At 33.1% G+C, this 27,609-nt stretch overlaps 1 protein-coding gene across 2 annotated transcripts; it reads right to left on the bottom strand.

Moving 5' to 3' along the window:
* Positions 1-1,906: 1,906 nt before the first annotated feature.
* On the bottom strand, positions 1,907-25,671 carry LOC138330336 (rab11 family-interacting protein 2-like). 2 transcript variants are annotated; one of them, XM_069277896.1, is made up of 11 exons: positions 25,273-25,671; positions 24,142-24,180; positions 23,586-23,694; positions 20,722-20,853; positions 19,868-20,034; positions 18,119-18,237; positions 15,743-15,874; positions 12,999-13,068; positions 11,596-12,399; positions 11,037-11,176; positions 1,907-9,600 (listed from the first exon to the last, which is right to left on the bottom strand). In XM_069277896.1, the coding sequence occupies exons 1-11, from the start codon at positions 25,304-25,306 to the stop codon at positions 9,451-9,453; spliced, it is 1,896 nt and encodes a 631-aa protein (XP_069133997.1). In that variant the 5' UTR covers positions 25,307-25,671; the 3' UTR covers positions 1,907-9,450. The 2 variants fall into 2 exon arrangements, with proteins under 2 accessions (XP_069133997.1, XP_069133998.1); XM_069277897.1 differs by lacking the exon at positions 15,743-15,874.
* Positions 25,672-27,609: the final 1,938 nt, after the last annotated feature.

The raw sequence follows: 27,609 nt of genomic DNA, 5'->3' as shown, positions 1-27,609 counted from the left end.
AAAATAAGCAAAATTGACTCCCAAAGTTTAATTTTGAATCACAACCATACAATGATGCTATTGATACCATACAAATATGCTATCCAATACATAGGTTCAGAGACAAAGTAATTTATATGAAAATAGTAGCCTAATTGACCTTTTTGACCTCGCATATATTGCCGTTTAAGGCCAGGGGGTAAGCCCTATCATTTGTACAATTTCAAATCCCAACCCTATAAGGATGCTACCATTGCATTATAAGTGCTCTTCCATTCTTAGTTGCAGAGAAGAAGTCGTTTATATGGAAATAGCTAAATTGACCCCTTTTGACCCCACCCTTCAGGCCCCCGGGGGGTCAGCCCCATCATTTGCAAAATTTTGAATCCAAACCCTATAAGGATGTAACCATTGCATTATGAGCGCAATCCCATGTTAAGTTGCAGAGAAAAAGTCATTTATATGGAAATTGACCACTTTTGACCCCGCCCCTCAGGTCCCCGGGGGTCAGCCCTATCATTTGCTCAATTTGGAATCCCCAGCCTACAAGGATGCTACCATTGCATAATGGGTGCTATACCATGCTTAGTTGCAGAGAAGAAGTCATTTATATGGAAATAGCCAAATTGACCCCTATTGACCCCGCTCCTCAGGATCCGGGGGGTCAGCCCCATCATTTGCACAATTTGGAATCCCCACCCTATAAGGATGCTACCATTGCATAATGGGTGCTATACCATGCTTAGTTGCAGAGAAGAAGTCATTTATATGGAAATAGCCAAATTGACCGCTTTTGACCTTGCCCCTCAGACCCCCGGGGGGTCAGCCCTATCTTTTGCGCAATTTTGAATTCTCACCCTATAAGGATGCTACCATTGCATTATGGGTGCTATACCATGCTTAGTTTCAGAGAAGAAGTCGTTTATATGGAAATAGCCAAATTGACTACTTTTGACCCCGCCCCTCAGGCCCCCGGGGGGTCAGCCCCATTATTTGTACAATTTTGAATCCCCACCCTATAAGGATGCTACCATTGCATTATGGGTGCTATCCCATGCTTGGTGTCAGAGAAGAAGTCGTTTATATGGAAATAGCCAAATTGACCCCTTTTGACCTCGCCCCTCAGGCCCCCCGGGGGTCAGCCCCATCATTTGTACAATTTTGAATCCCCACCCTATAACGATACTACAATTGCATTATGAGTGCTATCTCATGCTTAGTTTCAGAGAAGAAGTCGTTTATATGGAAATAGCCAAATTGACCCCATTTGACCCCGCCCCTCAGGCCCCCGGGGGGTCAGCCCCATCATTTGTACAATTTTGAATCCCCACCCTATAAGGATGCTACCATTGCATTATGGGTGCTATCCCATGCTTGGTTTCAGAGAAGAAGTTGTTTATATGGAAATAGCCAAATTGACCCCTTTTGGCCCCACCCCTCAGGCCCCCGGGGGGTCAGCCCCATCATTTGTACAATTTTCAGTTAGTAGCCCATAAGGATGCTACCAGTCAAATTTTGTTGAAATCCGACCAGCGGTTATGGAGAAGAAGTCGATTGTTGACGGACGACGGACGACGGACGATGGACGACGGACGACGGACGCCGGACGCCGGACGCTGCGGTATCCCATAAGCTCACCTCGGTCCTTTGGACCAGGTGAGCTAAAAACTGTCAGAATCATTTTGGTTTACGTTGCCAACTCGCCCTAAGAGCACAATAACGCTAATTGCACATGTATACTGGGAAGAAATATCGTTACAATAGACGTTACAAGGTGTAGAAAATGTCATCTGGACGTGACCCCCCTATGGGATATTGTCAGATCCTTTATGTAACGGCGTGGTTATAATGATCTGTATTTTAATCAGATTGAGGTAAACCCACCTTCCCGTCTCGAGTTATGAAATGAAACACAAGAGACGATGAATCAGATTTTAGGATGAGTATTTTATTGTGCTACAAGTATGATTTTCTAACACAAACTCACACCTACATGATTACTGTGCAATCCATGTCGTTTAACGAATCTAGAGTATTCTTTTAAATCGTAAAGAAATCGAGGATTCATACTTACTCACCACAAAGAAACATGGCGAAACATGACAATTCTGATCTATCAGAGTTACTTCCCTTTGCTACAGTACTGACGGAGTGGAACGAAGGGAAGTAACTCTGATGCACGTCTATGACAGTGTGTGATTTTATGTTAATGTACTGTGTGTAGATATATATATGTGTGTGTGTGTTAAACAGATGAGCCGAAAGACTCAAGATAATAAACAAGAGGCCCAGAGGGCCTGTATCGCTCACCTGGTTATTGTAGTGCCAAGTAATGTTCCGATTACAGGATCTTGTTTCTTTTCTGAAGAAATTTAAGTCTTACCTCTAATTTCCCTATTGGGGCCCATTATTTCTGCTCCACTGCGTTTAAGCCAAAATAATACAAACTATAGCTATGTTCCCCATCCCTAAAGGATGTTTCTGGCCAAATTTAGTTTCATTCCATGCAGAACTCTATGTCAAGTAGCAATTTAAAGGATTTACCTCTATTTCCCCTATTGGGCCCCACCCCTCCTGTCCTCAGGAGTCAGAGCCAATATTTATACAAACTCTGTTCCCCTTCCCCCAAGGATGTTTCTGGCCAAATTTAGTTACATTCAATGCAGAATTCTATGACTAGTAGCGATTTAAAGGATTAACCTCTATTTCCCCTATTGGGCCCCACCCCTCCTGTCCTCGGGGAGTCAGAGCCAATATTTATACAAACTCTGTTCCCCTTCCTCCAAGGTCGTTTCTGGCCAAATTAAGTTACATTCCATGCAGAATTCTATGACTAGTAGCGATTTAAAGGATTAACCTCTATTTCCCCTATTGGGCCCCACCCCTCCTGTCCTCGGGGAGTCAGAGCCAATATTTATACAAACTCTGTTCCCCTTCCTCCAAGGTCGTTTCTGGCCAAATTAAGTTACATTCCATGCAGAATTCTATGACTAGTAGCGATTTAAAGGATTAACCTCTATTTCCCATATTGGGCCCCACCCCTCCTGTCCTCGGGGAGTCAAAGCCAATATTTATACAAGCTCTGTTCCCCTTCCCCCAAGGATGTTTCTGGCCAAATTTAGTTACATTCCATGCAGAACTCTATGACTAGTAGCAATTTAAAGGAAATGTTGACGGACGACGGACACCGCGCCATGACATAAGCTCAGGATTCAATATAGTGGCTTCATTGTCATTCTGACATTTTCATATCAGTTTATCATTCTAACATCTATATTTAGTATGAATTATAATCTGATTAAAAAAGACAAAATACGTAATCTAAAACACATTAACAGAATGTGTTTATTACAAATACAATTATATTTGCTACAAACACAATATCCATTATATGCAGCACAGTGTGTTTGTTAAATGAAAAATACCAAGATATTTTTAAACTTTGTATTCCAAAAAATCATTTCACATCTTTTCTTTTTTTTCTCACCACAGAGACTTGGCACAAATATTTAAACAACAGATATTACAAAGCATATATATATATATTGATCATTCGTCGAAAATTTGTGTTAAGTCCCTGTGTTTGACACGTACGTGTATAAAACATGGTAAATTATAATTACATTTCCAGACTTTGATATTTCATGTGTATAATTTTTGCAAAATATATGTCTAAGATATACTTGTATTTTGTGTCAGAATTTGTCAATAGACTCCTACATATTTCACAACTATAACTAGATTTCATGTTTTTACTGAATTTAGAGTGCGACATCACACGATTGACTATTTAGATTTCTAGAAAGATAAAAAAAAAAACTATATTCACTAAATTTAGCACAGTGTTTTTATTAGACGACAAAATATCACAATATTATGTTTAAAGTATCCAAAGTGAATCATTCAACGCCTTTTCTTTGGTTGACACCACAGGGACTTGTCACACGTTTCAACCAACGCGTAGTATAATACATAAATATATTTTGACAGGTACAGGTTTAAAATTTATTTCAAGTCCCCGTGGTGACACGTATTGTATGTACATGTAGACATGTATATATAACATTACATTTTCGGACATCAATTTATATTTTATGTGCATTCTGTTTGTAAAATGTATATCTATAAGATATGTTTGCGTCTTGTGTCAAACTTTCATAAGTAAATAGACCTATACATACAAATGTTACTAAAATATACCAATGTTCGCCGACTTTTAGAGTGCGACATCACGCGATCAAATATTTAGATATCTAGAAAGTCGTCATTCCCAGTATCAAAGGCAGGTTTCCTTCGTTTCTTTCCATGTTTCCGGAATTTATAAATTACGGTCACATGGACTTTCTGCCAATCAACATCCAACGAGACACAAACCAAATTGCCAGAGTAGATTATTGAGGTGGCAATGTTATTTATGGATATGATCGCATGGTTTTACAATAAACACCTGCTCATTATAATTAATCAATTAATTCAATGAGATTGCAATTAACTGTACACTAATTGAAAAATAACATTCAAACGTTGGTTATTTTGATCTTTCAAAGTTAATTCTTTTCATTTCATTCCATCGTGAACTGAAGGGAAGTAACTCTAATTGATCAAAAACATGATAGTTAAATGTCAAGAAGTGATTTGAGGATCTGACGTGTCAATATATTATAAAACACACTTTAAATGCACTAAAACAGACATTCCTTCTACTGCTAATGATGATACGGTTTAAACCATAATACAATGAAAATACAATATATATCTAGCACCAAACATATATATCTGTATCATAATAGCAAATAATCATATAATTAATAGATGTATCAAACGTACAAATATTCAATATATAAAACTTTGATGGAATAAGTTTTATATTTACGAAATGATAGATTATCAAATATTAATATTAAGCCTTGTCAACAAATATTTGTGTTCCCAGTAACCACACTGACTCTACACCATTCATGACATCCTCGATACTCCAGGGGTTCCAAGCACTTACGATCTCTATACCCCTGGATTATCTCCTAGTAAAACTGAAGGCACCTCAGTGGAAAACATCTGAACCAATCACAGGCATGCAAATATTTCCTTTGAAGACTACAGAGAGAGCGACTCCAAAACTTCAAAACCCCAGTCAACCACAGTGTACCGTTATACGGCTCTTTTAATGTACATCAAAGGACTAAATTACCTGTTCTGTTGCCTCCAGTTTTACTATGAAATAGTCCATGGGTGTAGAGATTGTAAGTGATAGGAACCCCTGGAGTATCGAGGATGCATGCATGGATATTTCTTTCAATGATATAGATAATACTTTTAGCTAATTACCAACACATAACGTAAGACGTTACATTCCTAAATTGAAAAACAAATCATATCAGACAATCTATAAATAAATAAATAAATATCCTCTCTATCAACAATGAATAGACTTTGTGAAAATCGAATTAACTTGATATAGAAACACAAACAGATTTCTAACGATGAACATGTTAATTACAAAATAAACAATGATAACGTATACCTGGATAAAATCCATTTTTTTGAAATTCACATTTCACCAGCTATCAATCAAACAATCATGGTACCTGCATAACTTTTTATTTTGCATTGTTTCCTGTGTGTGCGAGAATGAGGCATGGTTATAATTAGATACCATCTGTAATGGCAATCTGTCAAAATCAAAACTTATATGCATAGAATTGATAGAACTAGTAGTTAAAAAATGCATTAAACTTTCATATTACTTTACATACCTTTACAACCAATGAAACTGCATTCGTAACATTTCCAAAAATATAACAAAATATATAATGATATATTTATGCCAGAGACATTGATCGTTATACATAGATATAACTATCTACGTCACTGTTTATGCTTACACTCTTCAATTTATACAGTTTATTTTTTGTGACCAGATGCACAGCATGAAAACGAGTCCTACATAAAAGTATACATTTTTAAAAAATCACAATATTAGTCTTTGTAAAACAATTATGTACATTTTTTGTATATTTTAAGAAATAATATCATTTTTTTTTTTTGAGAATCACAACCAGATTGAATTATATCTGGAATGAATATCATCACGATTTTGTTCATCATATAGCATACAAACATCACAACCATTAATTGTATAAAATTTATAAAATCTAACTAGAATACCATACTTTACAGCCGATTATTTTTGTGAGTTTATTTTTTTTCCAATTTTGATTTAAGATGCTCCACTGCTGACAAATGATAGTTTTTCTCTATGAAACAGGCCCAGACGATTTAGTATTTTTCTTCAGTTACAAAAGTTACTTACTTTCCACCATTACCACCATTGAAAAGTCTGAGCTTCTTATTTTACTTCAAGATAAAGATATTAAAAAATAATTAATTGCATCCCGAAAATATTCCGTGGCACTATGTCCTATATGGAATGCAGTACCGATTGCGCATGCACCGAAAGCAAAATCAATTATTTTATATTATTTCTTAGTTAATTAGACATATATATATATACACGAATAAATACCAATTATTGTTCAAATGATGGGTACCATTTATGCTCTGTCGGCGGTGGAGCATCTTTAAAATGATAATTTCAATTTTATCAATTGCCTAGGTAGTTGGTCCGTGACTACCATATTCTTCGTAATAAGCCCCCTATATATATGCCCCTCACCGGTTTTTGAGGGTAATATGCCCCGCCTCCCCCTATCCCATAGATTTAAAAATGTTTTACAACTGTGTGGTGCTTATGACATCGCCAATGTATTCCATATTACATATGAACATGAAAGTCTTAATTTCACTTGTCAGAGGATCATGACGTGTATCAAAGAAAAAACAAACGACATAATGTATATTTACTACAACAGATCAATGTACCAGGTGTAGGGAACAAATTACAAATAAAATATGGCTGGCTCTCTTTAGAGGTATTTCATTAAAAACTTACATTTTCATTTCTTAATAAGCGCCCCTTTTATTATAATTCTAAGCGTGCTGGGCGCTTATAATGGCAAATATGGTATTTCATATACATGTATTACATCTTTGTCACCAAGGTAACATCAAACAATGTCGCGAAAATACCATATCCACAAATATTACCAGCTGTATGAAAGTATTTTCCAATCACATGCATAGACAGATTAAAATAGAAAGAATATAAACTTAACTCTGTAACTGAACATCATAATTTAGGCAGTATTTATGAAACCGCCTATAACTGAACATCATAATTTAGGCAGTATTTATGAAACAGCCTATAACTGAACATCATAATTTAGGCAGTATTTATGAAACAGCCTATAACTGAACATCATAATTTAGGCAGTATTTATGAAACAGCCTATGTATCTAGGATTTGTCCTTTAATTCATCAAATGACTAACATAATTGTCATAAAGCACTTCTCATTAATTACTAATTAGAGATGAATTTCTCTGAAACAATTTAGCATTTCACAATTTCTATTGTCCATAAATAGTAAAACAAAAAAAAACAAAAAAAAACTATTCACATTTTAATTTTCTGCTGAAAACATATGTCTAACACATAATTATAATATTTGTTTTAGCATTACAACATTTCATTTAAATCTTTAAGTTTAATTGTTGTGAAAGTAAAGTGGCTAACAGTATCTTATATAAATACTGAAGTTTTCATAACTTTGATATTTATAATAAAAGACATGTATGTGACAGCACTGGCTCCTAGGTTTATTATGCAATATCATTTTAAACAACATTTCACATTTTTCTACAGTTTTTATTGTCATTGATCAATTGTTATGACATCACTGTGACAGCAAAAATTGAAGAAAAAAACCATTTTACAAAGTTTTTAATTAATAGCAAAACAAAAGATAAGATTAGGGTTCCCATGTTCTTACCAACACAGTAGATCAAAATCTCTGCAGTATTATTTTCAAATTCTCCATATAAACTCTACTACAAAGGGAAGTAACTCTGGTAGATTCAGAATTTATCAGAAATCGCCATCGATTTGGTTTAAATATTCCTTGATGAAACAATAATTTTTGGAGAAAAAAACCAACTCTGACATGGCATGAGAGTTACATTTTCATGAATCGAAATTTGATGTTCATTTACTTATACAATGTATTTTGTACTTGATTTGCTTGTTTTTGAGACCAGAACAATATAGGAAAAAATGTAAAATAGCAAAAATATCCTCCCCGTGAAAATTACTGAATAAATGGTAATTGACAGACAGATCCAGAAAGTAAAAAGTGAAAGTTAAATAAAAAAAAGGTACCTGTAAGCGCCATACTACGTCAAGAAATTAAAGTATTGTTTTGTACATACTTTATAATACCAGATTTTATAAATCAAAGAAAAAATCAGATCTGTTGTATAAAGACATTTCATAATACAGAAGTATTTCAGATCAATTTAATACTAAATATAATAAAATATAAAATTTTGTTACGAATAGGCGATGGGTTTATTCTAATATTAACTTCACTCATAATATCCAGTTTTGTAACTGAACGATGATTTTTGTACAAAAATATATTAAGTTTGAAGGACACACAATTACATAATCAAACAAAAAATATATTAATAAAACATACAGTTAATATATAATATGTATACTGAACAACATATATTTCCTTTAATAAGTCTTTAATATATAAAAAAAAAACATCGTGAACACATCATATAATAAAATGGAGAAACAACCTCCTTTACTAGTAACACCCTTCACCCCCTGAAGACACATTTGAACTATTCTAACTCAAAGGCTGGAACAGTTCATTATGAATTTTCAGGAGTGAATTAATTAAACAGAAAATGAATTCAAATCACAACCAGTAATGTTCCTGATGTAATTAATCTATAATAGTAGTTGTAAACAATGTAAAAAAAATGAATGCTGTTAACTACACTGTGAAAGGGGAGATAATGCAATTTTTTTTAAAATATGTTGTTCATAGCCACAGTGGTTGAGGAAAGTGTATAAAATATGAATAATGTTGTATTTATTGTGATATATGATGTACTGAACACATACCACTAAAACGGTTTGAGAACGTTTTAACTGTCAACAGCCATGGTCACCTATAGCTAAGGAAACACTCTATACAGGGGACCCTTTTGGAGAGGGCATTTGTAAGTTAGAATTAACTTGTGCCCGATCCTGTTGCTAATTTGTCAACAAAACATGTTTAAATTAAGTGGAACCTCGATAACCCAAACACTTAATTTCTCCCCATTTCAAATCGTCCTGATCCGTTCCATTATATTTTCGTCTTGAGTTTTCCGGACTAATACAGCATTCCACTGTGGTGATTGAGTATGTGGTGGGTCAGATCAGATTAGCGGTGTATAACTCTCTATTGTATAGCCATCTAATACCAACTTTATAGTTTTATCCCACCGAACCGTACTAACATTCAGCAGGGCACCTGGTAAAACAATAGTTATTATGTATACTGTAATTGAAGTGAGATTATTTGAATCTGTTTTTACTCTGAAGAAGACGCGGGTTTGTCTCCATCACACGAACCAGCATATTGTCTATGTAATCCTCCATGTCTTTGACGTACTGGTCTTTACGAATTAGCTGTGCTTTATGTGTTATTACGAGATGGATCAGCTCCTGAAAATTTAACAAAATATAAAGTTATATCATATTATATAGTATATGAATATTTTACAAAATATACAGTTATATCATATTATATAGTATATGAAAATTTTACAAAATATACAGTTATATCATATTATATAGTTAAGTACTTCAAATATCAATATTTAATAAGATTTTTGAAAATGATTCATCCTTGATGCTCCAGGGGTTACTCTCATTGTCATTACATCCACCCCTGAAATATTCAATGGTAAAAAACTGATGATATTTCAGGAGATAAAATTGACCAATCACAGGTCTGCAGAGACTTCCTTTGAATATAAGAAACAGTGAATCAAATCCACACAGTCAACCACAGTGTACCATTATTCAATTCTTTTAATGTACATCAAAAGACAAAACAACCTCATCCATCTATTGTCGCACACAGAGTCTTCAGTTTTGCTATGAAATATTTGTAACCCCTGGGGTATCAACGATGAAATAGAATATAAGCTAACCAAAACAAAATTTCCAATTAAATATGAATGTTCTGAAGTTGCATCTAAATATCAAACACATACCTCAAGATAATTGCATGATATTGATTAATTAAACATTCAGTTTCATTACATAGCTGGATATTCAGTGACTTCACTCAAATAATATTTTGTAATTGCACTGTATGTCACAAGTGTGATATGACCTGGAGAGATTTTCATTGGATGTATCAGACTTGAAATCCATTGTGACATTATGAAGTCAGAAAATGATAATAATATGACATATCAGAATCCAAGGATGGTGTGAGTAACAATTTTCATATCACACTATATCATCATTCTCAAATGAAATTTAGAAACTCATCTCAAAGAATTGCATCCCAAGGCACATAGAAACAAAAAAATCAAAAACAATTTTCATATATCCTGATAAAAATAGTATTTATGATCCTATATCGATTTTATGAAAATGTAAATTAAGGCCATAATCATTGAACTGCATTCATTTGGCAATTGAACTGCATTCATTTGGCAATTATCGTAGTATGAATGCAACCTGAACGGCAGCAAACTAAGTAATGTGCACTAGTGCTTCATGTTGAATTTGCTGCTGTCCAGCTATGGCATTAATATTCCGATAACTGCCAACAGAATGCAGTACCATGCTTTTATTTATATTTGATAACAATCTTATGATAATATCAGAGATTTTGTATCTATAATGAATAAACAATTCATTATCGTCAAGGATGAAAAAGCCATTTAAACTTCATTTTCTGTGATCAATGGTAGATGTCAAAATAAGCAGATGGCAGTTTAATGAGTTCATGCATGCCAACTGCATTTGTTTAGGTTACATAGTGCGGTTGCAGTGAAAATGTAAACAATAATTATATAAGTTTGAGTATTCTTTTGTCTTTCTGTAAAGTGTGTCAACGTATTCCAAGAAACCTTTCTACTTACCGCTTTTGTCATATTCTTATACACTGCAATAAGATCATCCGGTATAATCGTCAACTCTCTGGAGAGTTGGGGTCGAAGGTCAGCTAATGAGTCGTCATGACGACGATGTGGTAAGCCTTGGACAGTGTATCGTCTGCCACCTGTAACACATCAACCATCTTATACTATGAGATAATCCACTGGTGGATATAAAGTCAGTCATAGTAACCCCTGAAGTATTGAGGATGCTTACAGATAAAAGGAATAAACCCAATCCATGAATCAAAGTGATAATATGGTCGTTCAGTCCGGAGACTTATTTAACTTGTATTCTAATTCTAGTATATATAACTTGTGAACATTCAATAGTAAGCTTTTAAACTTCTTCCATCTTTAATATTAAAGAAGACTTCCCATCTAAAAAGAACGCCAATCAAGTTTAATTAGCTACTACTTAACTTTCTCAACCCTGAAGACACATTTAGACTCTTCTGAAACAAAGAATAGACTAGTCCATTATGAAATTTTAGGGGTAAATCAGTTGATTTTAAAAAAACCCACTGTATTTGACAAAAAATACCTTGTTTATATAACTGGCGTAGTCGATCTCTTTTTGCCCGCCGTCTCACTCCATCCTGCTTCTCAACGGGCTTTTCAGGAGAATTTTCAAATGAAAACTGTTGTATTGGAGTGATTTTTCGCCGATTTTGTGCTGACTTTGGGGACTCCTCTCCGCCGTTCATCAAACCATTCTCCGTTGTTTCTTGTGGCTCAAGAGTTGATTCTGAACTAGCGTCGTCCTCATTACCATTGTGATACACTGGCTCGGTACTAGATTCTGGAAAAGACGTTTCTGTTATCACCTTCCCATCACTACTATTATTTCTACTTAACGTGGGCGGCTCCGTTAACACTTCAGATTTATTTTCTTGACTAGAGTTACTTCCCTTGGAGTCTGATCTTGGCCTTCCTTTAGTTTCAGGCTTCCGCCTCACAACAGGAAGTGCAATTTCTTTAACACTCGCCTCCGAATCCGAATCTGAAGAGTGACGCTCATCCGAAACATATTCTTTAGCACTCTTACGACTTTGTCGTCTGTTCCTGTTCACTTTCTCGTCTTCGGATGAATCAGAATCGTCTTTTTGCATACTTTTGTAGACTTCACGCTCTTTCCGAAACATTGACTCGAGATATCCTGGTTGTGACGACACAGGAGTGTCAAGGTCATCTGCCGATTTTGTTACCACCGCAACACCTTTTTCATTGTCCATGGAATAGCGTTTTCCCCGTGGGTGAGGGAGAGTCTGTGTTCCCCAGTAAGATGGGGGTAACGATTGACGATTTCCAGGCCGGTCATACCTACTGCTTACATTTTCGGTTTCAACTGTCAATAAAAACATTTAACACATCTTTCATTATCTCATATGCATCTACATATTGATAATAAAATTGAAAATTTAAGTAAACAAAATCAAAAGCAACAAAACTGTAATTATACAAAGTCATATATATATATATCTAATATATTTGATAATATTTATCATATTTCATAGAGTACAAAATTTGCATCACATCATGTTCTCAAAATTTACAATATTTTCATCATTCATGAAATATAATACCTAGCATTTTAAACAAATCGAATTCAAAAACAGATGAATTCATTATAATTCAAAATGATAATCTGGCGGCAAGACAAAAATTAGGTTACGAATTCCTTTTCGCAAAGACAAATATTGGAGCTATAATAAGATTGAAAATCAACTTTTTGTCATGGCTACTAAATGCTATTTCTGTTTCAAAGAATTCTTGTGGATTTGAAATTGAATGGAAATACTTTTCAATCAAATTGTGCAAGAATTGCGGAATATATATTTATTTTGTGAAAATAAGCTTTTTGTAAATTTACCTTAATTGAGAACATTGCGAAAATAAATTGCACACAAAAGAACGCTGATTTTTATTATCTATAGATATACTCACCGTGGCTTTGATCCTGTTCTCGCTGTCGATCGAGTACCATACTCCGACTTCTGTGCATGATATTCTCCGCCTACAATTAACGAAGTTATTAATCACTAATTACCCTTCTGTTATATCGTATATTAATTAAACTGATGACACTAAATTGCCCCATTTAATAGATATACAATATATATACAGATTACTGGATACAGTGGACCCACTTATTTTGAAATCAGATATATTGAAATACTGTTTTAATTTGAAATATATTATCCCTGTTCAATTTGATGATTCATCTCAATTGGAGAAAGTTAATACCTCACAAAATTTATCAAAATCATTGATTTTCATATTACAGCCTGTTGTAAAAATGAATCTACAAAGATAATTCGCAAAAATAAACCCCAGCAAATAAGTTCCAAACTATAAATCAGAAAATTTTATACTTTGCAAAATTGAATGACTATACACTCAGTAATCCTTACACATTTCAAATTAAATTAAATCGAGACACCCTATTCCGCTATTATGTGTTGAAAGGACGATGCATTAAAACATGCTTGAAAGAAGGCAATGCAGGGGACTAATACGAGCTTCAGGGATATAATGTTATACATTTATTTCTATGCATACAGAGAAATGTTTTACAAATTTTGTATTTAAGGATCTTTTTTTGCCATAACTTCTAGATCCTAATATAAAGATTAAGCTTTAAGTTACCCGCCGGTAAGCTTTTCGTGAAAATGTGGCTTTTATCTGATTAGTCATTGTTTACTGCCGATAACACAATCTATCAATTAGCATACAAAATATTACCATCTCTTGTGAGGTAGGCACCCAAAAAATATTTGATTCAGAGATGTGAGAAATTATTTTACCAAATCAAAAATTGTTATACCAGATAAAGATAAAGATTAGCATTTCTTTAAAGATGCTCCACCGCTGACAAATGGTATTTTTTCACTATCAAAAACGTGAGCAGACGATTTCGTATTTTTCTTCAGTTACAAAGGTTACTTTCTTTACACCATTACCACCATTGAAAAATTTGAGCTTCTAATTTTACTTCAAGTTAAATATATGAAAAATAATTAATTGCATCCCGAACAAATTCTGTGTCACTATATCCTTTATGGAATGAAGTACTGATTGTGCATACACCAAAGGCGAAACAAATTATTTCATTTTATTTTTTTTGTGTTAATTAGGCATATATATACACGATTAAGTACCCATTATTGTTCAAATGATGAATATCATTTATGCTCTCTCGGCGGTGGAGCATCTTTAAAGTTCTTACATGGCTAATTAATGGATTATAGTGATTCTATTCATAAAATGACAAAAATGGCAAAATGAATATTGACTTATCTACATGGGAAAACATTGAAACTTATCTCTATGGGAAAACATTGAATTTTAATCCATGAATTCCATGGAAACCCATAGAATTTTCATCCTGGAAAATATTTGTTTAGAAAATTCCACGAAACACCAAAGTGATTAAACTTTTCTATCAAATATCACCGCTATAAAATCCATAGAATTCCATAGAATCCATGTAAATCTAACAGTTATGTAAGTTAAACAGTTAAATAGTATATTGATTTTATTTTTACATATTTGTTTTTGGTTTTGATGGAAAGTTCCCAAATATCAATTTTGTTCAATTTTCACAATGTTTAGTCCCAAAATGAACAAGCACAAATCAAATTAATTTGTATGAGAAATAAGGAAATTTAAGCAAGATTAAGAAAGTAAGAAAGATACTCAGTAAATTTACTATCAATTGATAAATATTGAAACTTTTTTTTAAAATATGCTTTCATGTTGTATATTGTCAAAATCTGTAAATGCATGATAAAAAATTAATAGTACTAAGTAAAAATTTGAATAGATAACAATTACAAAATAGTAAAATACTGGATTTTACAGAGAATACAAAATTTGAATGGAAAATGCTGAAATGCAATAAATTACTTTTCTACATAAAAAGAAAGAAATGTAATGTAGAAAAAAGTTCGTAAAAGCAGAAAGGATTAGTGTTTAGTGGAAACAAGAGATAGATTAAAATAAAAAATGTATAAATAATATAAAAAAAAGCGAACAAAAACTAGTAATACAAGCTGATTGGTTATAACCATTCACCAGGGAGATGTTTCATTGGATTGCCTTAACTACGAACCCATTAGTTACCAAATATACTCATTCACCCCTGCAGATACATTTAGACTCTTCTAAATCAAAGACTAGACCAGTCCATTATGGGAATTCAGGGGTTAATGAGTTAATATGTTATCAAAGAAACATTAGTTTTATAAATAGAGTAGATAAATATCCTTAACATCCAAATTGAAAGAAAATAATAAATAAAAAAGAAGAAAATATTAGCTCAAATTAAATTGTATATGGTACACAATTTATATATGCTAACTAGAATTATTATTAATCACATTAAAAGTGCAAGTGTTTCTTATTCTGATAACCCAGTTATTAATTCACCCCTGAAATTTCATAATGGACTGATCTAGTCTTTGGTTTATAAGAGTCTTAATCTGTCTGCAGGGATGAATGAGTTAATATTAATCTTTAGTTACCAGCGTTACATTAATTCAAGTGAACATAAAAAACATTTAAAAAAAAAAAAAATCTGCTCCTCATCCATTTTTAAAAGATTACCATGACAACAATGGTCATTTCTATCTCTATTGTTAAAAAAGTTACGAGTTACCACGACAACTCTGGACATATGATATACTGACCACGGATAAATCGTCCCACTGAGGTGGGGGTATATCTACTGCAGGAAAGTTAGCGCCGTCGACAGAGGCAGATCGTGCTGCCCCCTTGAGGTTCATGGAGCCGTTTACGGAAGATGGTGGGAAGTTATTAGCCTGGACGATACAATCAAGATTAAACAAAAAAGTTAGCTTGGACAAACGTGTTAGTTGAATAATGATTTCAATACATGTGTACAATTACATACATACATTAATAATGAAAATATATTTGATATGCATTTCTACAAAATTGTCTTTAGTTTTTATACGAGCTAATGAAAATTTTTTTCTTATTTTTACAATTAGCATGGGTCACTCAGTAAAGATGAATTACTCTCATAATAAAACATTTGTATTTCAACACAAGGGGTTTCAAGATACCAAAATGATGTAAGTAATGAACAACTTACCATCGATTTAGATACAAATTCCAGTGATTGTGACGTCACATTACGATATGACGTCGCAATCACCAAAAGGTTTGACTAATCAATCGTACTTGACCAATGTCGTTTTGTTATCTCTAAACCAACATATTGCGAAAGCTGTTGTATCGCACATTTCTTGGAGCAGGTATATATTTCTGCTTTGAAATACTTGATTACGGAATTTGTTTACCAAATTTTTAGTAGGAACACTCTCAAAATCAAAAATCATGTCACGGTCATTGATTACATGTCATGGTCATTGGTTACATGTCAAGGTCATTTATTACATGTAAAGGTCATTGATATACATGTCAGGGTCATCGGTTACGATTACATGTCAAGGTCATTGGTTACATGTCAAGGTCATTTATTACATGTCACGGTCATCCGTTACGGTTATATGTCAAGGTCATTGATTACATGTCAAGGTCATTGATTACATGTCATGGTCATTGATTACATGTCATGGTCATTGATTACATGTCAAGGTTAATTCATCAAATTCAAGATAGAAGAATTTTTTAACTTACTTAAACCAAATATTGGCCAATTTAATTATCGTACAGGATAATTAATGCTGTGTAACTTTAATAATTGATTTGCACAATACTGAAAGCTATGGGTGTGCAGATGCATGTGTAAATAATGCAAGAAACAAAATTTTCAAAACTCAGCTATGACCATAACAAAGACATACGCACATCCAAACAGTTTATATGTATAGAAAATATATACTTGTGTCATAGATAACTGTTCATGCATAAATACGATAGTCATTAAAAATAAGATTTGGTCAGCATGCAAAGAATATATCAGCGACCACATACATTAATATATATATATACTGGCCAACTTTGTAATCAGTGACTCTGAACTTTTTGGCACATTTTTTAAACTTTGTTTTGTCCAGATGAAAGTTCATCAATTGAAGAAATATGTTTCTATGATACTTTAATTATCAGAAATTGAAAACAAAAAAATCAATATACAAATTAAACTTCATTGAAGGCTTCAGTATTGGGGGTCGCAGTGGTTAACTTTTTTAATCTCATGCAGGACATTTGCTAGGTTCTCACTGCAGGTTGATGGTTTTTCTCCAGGTACTCTGGCTTTTTTTCATCTCCTAAACCTGATATATCCTTAATTAAATGACCTTGGGCGTCAAACCAAATCAATCATAATGGCGCCTTGAAATATTTGAGTATCGGTATGAGTGTCATCTCTCACTTTTTTCTTTTTTTTTAACCCCAACCCTCAAAAATTAACAGTTGGCAAGTATATATATATATATATAATACTACTATATGCTTCAAATATATAATACTGGTACATAGGATAAGATATATGTGTATTTATATGTATCATGGGTGTAAAATACATGGGATTCTAATTAGCATTCAGGTTGGATAAACAGGCATATACATATATGGTATATATTATCATTATAATACTCGTGTATATATAATACATATTGTATGGATTCAGGTTGATGTACAGGTTTATTGTAAAAGAAATAAGGACAAAATTTACCAGTCTACTGAGATTATTTGCTCGAAATCTGAGTGACTATGGTAAAATCTATCTGATCTGATAGTACGGAATATATTAAAAAGTTTGATCAGTACAAGGAGAATATAAAATTAAAAAGTTTTAATTTTTAATTTTGAGTTAACAACATTTAACTGTATATATGATATTTTAAAAGATTATACGAATACTAACAAGATATATTAATGTAACAACAAAAAAAATCAACTTGAACAAATCATGATATATAAATATCACTAGTACTAATTTTAATGATCAAGCATCTTCTTGCAAGATTTGAAAAAAATTCAAACTGACCTTATGGTACCAAATATACAAAATTGAAGTCTTATAGGTTTCTGATTTTTCTATTTTTTTGTCACTTTGTCATTCAATCACTCACGTGTATTCGTCCGCCATCAGAACTAAATGCTGAACTATTTCTTCTCTTTTCAGCAGACTGCTGCAAAGGATTCTGGGATTCCCTCAGAGAACGACGGAATTTGTCACCAACTTTAAGACCTAAGAAATGTACAAAATATTATAATGTTTGAAATTATTGATTTCTTATCAAGAAACTTGACAGTTTATTGTAACAAATTCTACAAATCCAAGTTCTTATAACAGGTCATGCATGTTGTCATATTCAAATGTCATAGGGGTCACAAAAACCAACATAATATCTGAGTAATAGTTTTATGTATTTGGTCCAGAAGAAGCCCTATACACAGACGAAACAGGTCGACGGAAAATAACCTTTAAAACAAACCACACTCTGAAGCTGTTGTGATTGTCGTCACCTTTTGGTTTTCACTAGTGTTGGGAATCGGTTGAAATTTTATGGTCGATCATCAGGTTTATTTAACCAATCAATGATCGATTAAAATCGATTATTTTTTTCCTTGATGTATAAACAAATCTCATAAAAAAATTTCTTTCAACGGCTTACGATCGCGACACCTCTCTGTGCTGTGATGACTTTGTGTTGTTTATTTTCTTCACAAATCATGCTCATCTGAACGTTTACATTACAATGTAGTGCTTATGCGCTCTTCAATTCGTCTAGACGCTTAAAATTTTAAATGATATGAGTGACATGCACACACAAGGGAATGATTTTAACAAGTTGGCTATGATTTTTTTTGCATGTTTTAGTGATCAGCTAACTTTATATACTTTCGTTTATCATGGTGTCAGAAAATTCTGACAAACTCGATTACAAATTTCTAACTCGATTGATTGATCAAACACCTCAAACCAACGATACTCGACCAACTCAATTAATCGGAACACCACTAGTTTTCACCATTTCCCAATTATCCTGCACACCCTCAGGTATCCAGTGAAGGAGTGCAGAACCCACTAGTAACCTAGGAAAACTGGAGGTGTTAGCTCTATCCATCTCTTCTATATGTATTTTTTATAATTCAAAAATAAAATCATTCAAAATCAGATTTTTTTCTATATTTCCAAAAAACTTAACCCTTACTGTGTTTTCATTTTAAATATAATTTGAATTTAAAGCTCACAAGAAAGAACTTTATTTTATTTTTTTATTTCTTTATTTTATACACAGTAACAGACTAAGAGTCACGATAAAATGTCACTTTTTCCATGCTATGCAATCAAAGAGCTGTCATTGTTCTAGATCACAATCGTCATTGTGATTGAATTGCTACTGATGCTAGCAGGTAAAGGGAAGTGACTCTCAACCAACTTGGCACTAGATTTACGACATGGCCGCCAATTCATCAACTGGAATTTCATATAATTTAGAACGTAATACTATTGCAATGCTATAATTTCAATTATAGTCTGCAAAAGTTTAACTATCAGAATAGTGTTTTCCTCGATAGCAATAATATTGCAATGCATCAAATTGCAGGTGACAGTCCCTCCTATTCCGTCTTTGCATATTACAGAGTTAGCTCCCTTGTGGGTAGGTATTGATTGTTACGTCATTATTTTGTGAGCGCAATTCACGTCTTTTTCCCTGAAAATTATGACGTTACACTCGAAAACACATGACGTCACAATCTATACCTACCTGCAAGGGCAGATAACTCTGTAATATGCAAATACGGAATTAGAACTTCATTATAAAATGTAGCCAAAATTACAGAGAAGTAAAATTGTAGAAAATTAAACTTACCAACTGCTGAAGCTATTGATTTTAAGGAGTTAGAAGACAATTTTTTCAGTGATGGTGCAACTTCCTCTTGAGTTCTGTTCTTGACTTGAAACGTCAGTTTCACTTCTAATTCTCCACGATTCTTATTGTCTGGTGGCTTGTGAGGTTTTCCCCGCAGTTTTACCCATCTAGGACACAATAATGTCATCAAAATAAATCAAAAAACAAATACTGAGTGGTACACAATCACTCCATGTGACATTTAATAGTTATTCCATTTATCAAATCCATCTTCCAGTAAATGGAAAAAAAGGTACTGGATGGGGGAGGGGGGGGGGGGTTCTTATTTTCAGACATCCCACCACTCAAGTATCATCAGGTAATAATAGCAAATTTCTTGTCCGACAGCTATATCCACTCGTCTGGGCGAGCAGACGTGTACATTTCCCCAGCCCTGCCCTGCTTCACCGCACATACAATCATTTTGCACTTACTGACTCTTGGGTCGGTCAAACACTTTATCGTTACACTCATTTTACACTTACTGGCTTTTGGGTCGGTCAAACACTTTACTGTTACACTCATTTTACACTTACTGGCTGACTCTTGGGTCGGTCAAACACTTTATCGTTACACTCATTTTACACTTACTAGCTGACTCTTGGGTCGGTCAAACACTTTATCGTTACACTCATTTTACACTTACTAGCTGGCTCTTGGGTCGGTCAAACACTTTACCGTTACACTCATTTTACACTTACTGGCTCATGGGTCGGTCAAACACTTTATCGTTACACTCATTTTACATTTACTAGCTGACTCTTGGGTCCTTGGGTCGGTCAAACACTTTACCGTTACACTCATTTTACACTTACTGGCTCTTGGGTCGGTCAAACACTTTGTAATCTGACAATGGGATGGTAGCGTAGCCAATGAAATCGTCCGATAGTAATCCACGATGCATCACTGTCACAGATATGTCCTGATCCATGCCCCCTTGTATGGATCTAAAAAAGGGGAGATAACCATTTTATTCTATAAAACTTCTACAGCAAAAGGGGAAATAATCATTTTATTCAATTTCTATAAAACTACTACAGCAAAAGGAGCGATCATCATTTTATTCTATAAAACAACTTCAGCAAAATGGGAGATAATCATTTTATTCTACATTTGTACAACAATAATAAGGCCAAAAAAAAATGTCTGTTTAAGGTTACCCGACCGACCCTAATTTTTTACCTCCGACCCTAATTTTTTCCCCCACTTTTCTACGAAAAAATATCAAAAAGTCGGGATTTTGATCTCAGACTCCTATTCCGGCCATCATTTTAGCGTGAAAAACACTTTAGAAAAAAAAAAATCCTCCCGACCGACCGACTCTATTTTTTTTTGCCAATGTAACCCTAATTTTTTTTTTTTTTTTTTTTTTTTTTTTTTTTTTTTTATAATTATCTTTTTATTCGTGATTTTCATTCAGTACAATTAAATATACAAATACACTCAATAGACTCTCAAACACATACATACTTACGTAAAAAACATACACTCATATGTTCAAAAGGGGAAATAAAAAGTGTGTTTCATAATACCAATACAACATTAAAGAGTTATCTCCCTTATGCATTGGTATAGATGATGATATCATTACTCTGTGAGCAAAAATTAATATTTTTTTCCTGAAAATATTATTTTTTTGTCACACCCATACAAACATGATGTAACAATCGGTGCCAACCTGCAAGGGGAGATAACATGTTATGAGTGTCCGAATGGAAAGAAATATAATTATTATACTCAACAAGAGCACTAGAACAAACGAAACATACACTGGCAAAATTCACATGAAATTCATGTGAAGAAATATTGACTGTGTATTGATCTTCGGCCGACTTCTACTACAAAAAAATATTAATTTCCAAAAAGGGAGATAATCAATATATTCCATAACTGGCTAATTTACAACAAATATGTTAGTGTACCAAAAAGGGGGATAAACTATTATTTTACTTATCCATGGCTGAGTTTTAACTACAACAATTATGTAAGTGCCAAAAGGGAAAATAATCACAGAATTCTATAACCGACTGACACAAAGCATGTTGGTGTTCTAAAGGGGAGATTTTCATTGCATGCCATAACTGATCACTGCAACAAATATGTCAGTGCCAAAAGGGGAGATAAAGAGGAATCTTTTCTCTACCTTTCGATGATATCATTACTCTGTGCGCAAAAATTAATATTTTTTCCTGAAAATATTATTTTTTTGTCACATCCATACAAACATGATGTAACAATCGGTGCCAATTAATATGTTATGAGTCCGATGGAAAGAAATATAATTATCATACACACTAAAAGAGTAACGAAACATACACTGGCAAAATTCACATGAAATTCATGTGAAGAAATATTGACTGTGTATTGATCTTCGGCCAACTTCTACTACAACAAAAAATATTAATTTCCAAAAAGGGAGATAATCAATATATTCCATAACTGGCTAATTTACAAAAAATATGTTAGTGTCCCAAAAAGGGGGATAAACTATTATTTTACTTATCCATGGCTGACTTTTAACTACAACAATTATGTAAGTGCCAAAAGGGAAAATAATCACAGAATTCTATAACCGACTACCACAAAGCATGTTGGTGTCCAAAAGGGGAGATTTTCATTGCATGCCATAACTGATCACTGCAACAAATATGTCAGTGCCAAAAGGGGAGATAAAGAGGAATCTTTTCTCTACTTTTTAAACATTTTAAGCTATGCACATGTACACCTAGAGTCCGAGGGGATCCTATCAATGAAACTTTTTAATTGAGACAAATCCCTTTTCAACTTTTATGTATAAACATTTTCAAAAAAAAAAAGAAAAAAAAAGTCTTTGAAATATATATATTTTCAAAGATGAAAATTAAGGACAAAAGGACAAGCCCCTGAAATAACACAAGTATGAAAAGAACAGTATTACAATTTACATACGTATATGTATACACAAATGCTACATATGTGGCCTGGTGTTAAACTGACTTTAACTTTCACATTTTGTTTAGGTGACATATAAAATGTCAATTCCCACCATCAAGTAATTATCAAACAGAACACTATATGAAAAGAATAACTGCAGAATGCAACAGCTACCAATCATACGGTGTTTGTCACATGTAGTTGTTATATGACGATGTCTTGGTCAATTTTTGAGCTTGTTTCTTTTTTCTGGTGCAGTGATGATCTACTAACGCAAGGTAATTAGGAGGAAGATTGGAATCCTGATATGACCCATGTTATGACAATTAACTTTTAATTTATTTTAATTAAATTTTTCAGAAGGTGATGATAAGTGTTGGGTTAACATTAAAGCTAATAATTTTTGTGACTTTACAAAACTATCAATCTTGTTTTACATTTCCATTTGAAAAATTAAAAGCCGATTCAGAAAAGTGATGGCCATTTAAAATTACCCAACATATTAATTACCACAAGTCCTTCACCTCTTGGTTGCAAGTTTGAAGCCCACATTGGGCAGTTGCTAGGCACTGACTGTTAGTCAGAGGTTTTCCTCTGGGTACTCCGGCTTTCCTCCAACAACAAACCTGGCACGTCCTTAAATGACCCTTGCTGTTAATAGGACGTTACATTAATCAAACCAAACCAATAAATGAATGAACAGTGAGTAAAACTACGAGGGAAGTCATGACATCTAGCTTTTAAATATTTTTTCTGTAATACTTACAAGTCACACTGTTCAAACCATTCAGGGTTGAGAGCATTCTTGATTGTAGAAGTTTGGAACTTTTCTTTGCCAAGTAAGATTGAAACAAACACATCCGTCAATTTCATCCCTGAAATCAAACATATATATATATACAATTACAGAGGACTCCACATAATCGAATAACGGTTATTTGAATATTTCGGTTATTTGCATAAAATTATGTGGTCCCGATTTTTTCCTTCTTTATCTATGTTTTTCAACTCCATGTATTTGAATAGACTTTTTGTATACAATATATGTAATGTGTCAACAAGAGGCCCAATAGACATGCATCACTCACTTGTTTATGTCTGGATTTTCTTTCCATTTTTTTTTTTTTTTTACAATAAAAAAAAACAAACACTTTATTTAACATGAATATCTTAAATGACTTGAAGCTAATTAAATCAATTTACAGAAATAAACTAATTAATTTTATCATTAATTAATTATATATGGCCTAGTGATGAGGGGGGGGATTATATTACAGGTGTTCAAAATTGAATTGTTTCCTATATATAAACATTACACTTACCTCCCTTGCCTTTGGTTAACAAATTCTTTCCCCTCAGTACTGAAACATGCAAAATGAATTTACTATATCATGCATATGCAAATTAGGTTTGTGAAGAAGGTCATCAGAACATGAACCCTAATGGAATATTATAATTGTTAGATCCTCTTAGTAATTATTTGGGAATACCTAATAAGAATCTGTTGAATTACTGTACATGTATTTTAATAAGATGGCTTAATTAATTGACAAATTAATTTTCAACACACTATTATACCATGGCCACTTTTATTTATCACATAAATTCACATAATATATGACTCTATTACAACAACTTTAATAACCAAGTATATATGTATTTTAAACATTACACTAGGTATTTGTCAAACCATGCTTAATTTATTTTGTAAAAAGAAAATGCAGTGCAGACATTTAACTGTATAAACGTACTGGATATGTAAATTAAAGTTAATTATTAATTTAACTATAATTAAGTAATATTAACACATAAGCGACATACACTGCTTCAGACGTTACATTTCAAACAATTTTAATCAGGAACATACTTCATTCATGATTGTGAAGAGTACAAATTATGTATAAAAACTTAATTAATTTCAAAAGAGATTAATTAACATATTTTGAAATTATATTTACAAGTATGTCAATCATATACAATAATGTACCAGTACACACTTCATTCAAGATTGTGGGCGTACAAATTATGCGTAAAACTTCATCAATATCAAAATTGATTAATCAACATATTTTATTAATTAATTATGATTTGAGACAATGGGTGTATTGTAATGAACTAATGTACATTAATTGTAAGTGTTGATAACACTACACCATTTCTGATAACCTAGATTTAGACACAAGTAATTCGGACACACCCCCGTGTAAAAACTTGTGTGTAACGGACCTAGATATAGAGTTAGCTACAGAATGTAATAGTATACATATAGGCCTATAATGTCAACTAGTACACTTAATTAGCATGTAATGATGTACATGTACTTGATAAATATTATCACACACTATCACGTCAACATCAGACTATCAAAGTGTGAAAGACGGATAAGGTCATACATCAACAGGTATTCGTCAGGTAACACACACACAATACACATACCGTAATATGCAATTTACCTGTGAATTGAACGTGCGTGGGATTCCAAGACATGTTGGCGGTGTTAAATATAACTTGCTCCTTCTCTATGTCCCAGATTATGAAGTCAACACGTCTTTTAGACACATTTCCAGTTTTCAAGCAAAACAGCTGATTACCAACTTTCCCCCGGCCATTCTTAGACAGGAATGAAATGATATCATTTCAGAAATATTTCATCCACTTCGAATGACTTTCTAACGCGAATTCGTTATATCACAGATGTTTCTTAATTCCAATAGGTCTCGTGTAGTTATAAAGTGACCACGATGTCCAGTAGCTGGTCAGTACCACTTGGCATACCTGTGGTCACAATGCCCTCTTGTTGATTTGCACCTGTTCGATCTATATATGAAAACAAACAACATGCGACTTCCTGCTTAGAAGATTATGCGACGCCTACCGGTCGAAATCTGAAATAATGTCCAAGTTATCGCCCGTGGCAAGTAACAGGTGTAATTAAATATAAGCGGTGACAGGTCAAAGCGATGAATATTTCATAAATGTGTCACCAACAACTAATTGAGCGGCTATTTATTATGATCATTGTAAAATACGGTAGTCTGGAAATTCGTAATCCGGACGGCCAGACATAGAGTATAAAAAAATTACTATTGAAATCTCTGTCGCTCATCGCTCATTTTTAAAAGCAATATTTCCCCTAATTTCAAGATATCATAGTAAAATAATGTTATGAGAGGGAAATAGCATTACAAGTTAACAGAATGGATGAATTGGAACTTGCCACATTTTTTTTTTCAAAATCATTCTCAAACTATAGGCCTACATGTATATAATATAATACATATGTATATGTTTTCAACCTTCGTCTAAATTTTTCATTTAAATTTCAGTTAAATGTTTAAATATCAAGTCATTTCAATTAAGTTATTTTCAAATATACATATACAAATATAATTGTAAAGCAGAAACAAATAGATTATAATTTAATAGTATATCTAGATTCTTATTAAAAAGATCATGATGACATGTTGAGACCATTTTAATTCTACGATGCGTTGGGGATGTATGACATCCAGAACCTACTAAACTTAAATTTAAGGAATATTCATGAAATTTGGCCCTGGATGGATACCTTAGCTTTATATGAAATACAGGTATGGTAAACAGAGCTTGTGCCCCAATCCCATTCAAACTAAGCCCCCCCCCCCCCCCCCCCCAAAAAAAAAAAAAAAAAAAAAAAATGTATGTTTAGGGTTACATTAGCAAAAAAAAAAAAAAAAAAAAAGGTCGGTAGGTCGGGATTTTTATTAGTGTCTTTCACTGTAAAATAATGGCCGGAAACGGAGTCTCAGATTGAAATCCCGACTTTTAAGAGGGTTTTTTCATAGAAAAGTAGAGAAAAAAGTGGGTGTTTTTTTTTTAATATTTTTTTTTATTTTTGAAATCATTTTCATTTTTACAGACAATACAGACAAAGACAATTAATTTAACATCATAAATACAAAAACAAAAGTATCTCATTTGTATCAATTTTACATGACATTCACATTTATAATTTTACACACACAAACACACACCCTCACACATATACCAAGGAGTTTACTTAAATTATTATATTAAAGGCCAAAGCTTTCCATACACCCACATTCGTTCAGACATACATGACATTTAGAAGAGGTTAAGAAGATAGGTTAGAGAGGAAACAGTTGTATAGGAGGATAGAGTCGAAATGTGGAATATATGTATTTTTTATCTAATGGAGAAAAAAGTTAGGGTCGGGGGTAAAAGATTAGGGTCAGTCGGGTAACCCAAAACAGATATTTTTTGGCCTAATACAATTCTAATGCATAATATCTTGCAATTTCGAAAGCCAATGATATTCAGTACGTATACGATATATCGATACCCTTCTGGATCTTGCGTACCGAACACAGGCTTTTCAAAAGTTTTGGCTCTTAGATATTTATTTGTATACGGACACCACCATATGAGTAATTAATACTATGCCAAGGGGGTGTCGGTATAGCTATAGAGCCGAAAGCCTGCGTACTGAATATCCTTGACTAGCAAATTGGGTGTCTTAATGTTAAAGGCCCACTACCTTTCCGGAAGAAAATTTAAAGGTTTCTTCAAAACATTAATAACATAAGAAAATACATATCGATGACTTAAGATTAGGTAACAACACCAAACATATGCAAGATTTCCTGCGTAATACATGATAACTGTGTATATGATATATTATTTAAATCTCTGTACGGATGAAATAAACTTTATACATGTATACCTATTAAAAGGTATATGCTATTTCAGTTGATCAGTCCCAAAATCATGTTATATTTCCACTGCAAATT

The sequence above is a fragment of the Argopecten irradians genome, chromosome 8 (assembly GCF_041381155.1).
Source record: "Argopecten irradians isolate NY chromosome 8, Ai_NY, whole genome shotgun sequence".
NCBI lineage: Eukaryota > Metazoa > Mollusca > Bivalvia > Pectinida > Pectinidae > Argopecten > Argopecten irradians.
This window is presented reverse-complemented; position numbering and strand designations above follow the sequence as displayed.

Coding starts and splice junctions, on each gene's coding strand:
- LOC138330336 (XM_069277896.1), bottom strand. CDS start 25,306: ATGTCTTGGAATCCCACGCACGTTCAATTCACAG. Junction 20,035..20,721: donor TTTGACCGACCCAAGAGCCA/GTAAGTGTAAAA, acceptor ATTGTGTCCTAG/ATGGGTAAAACTGCGGGGAA. Junction 15,875..18,118: donor CTGATGGCGGACGAATACAC/GTGAGTGATTGA, acceptor TGTATCGTCCAG/GCTAATAACTTCCCACCATC.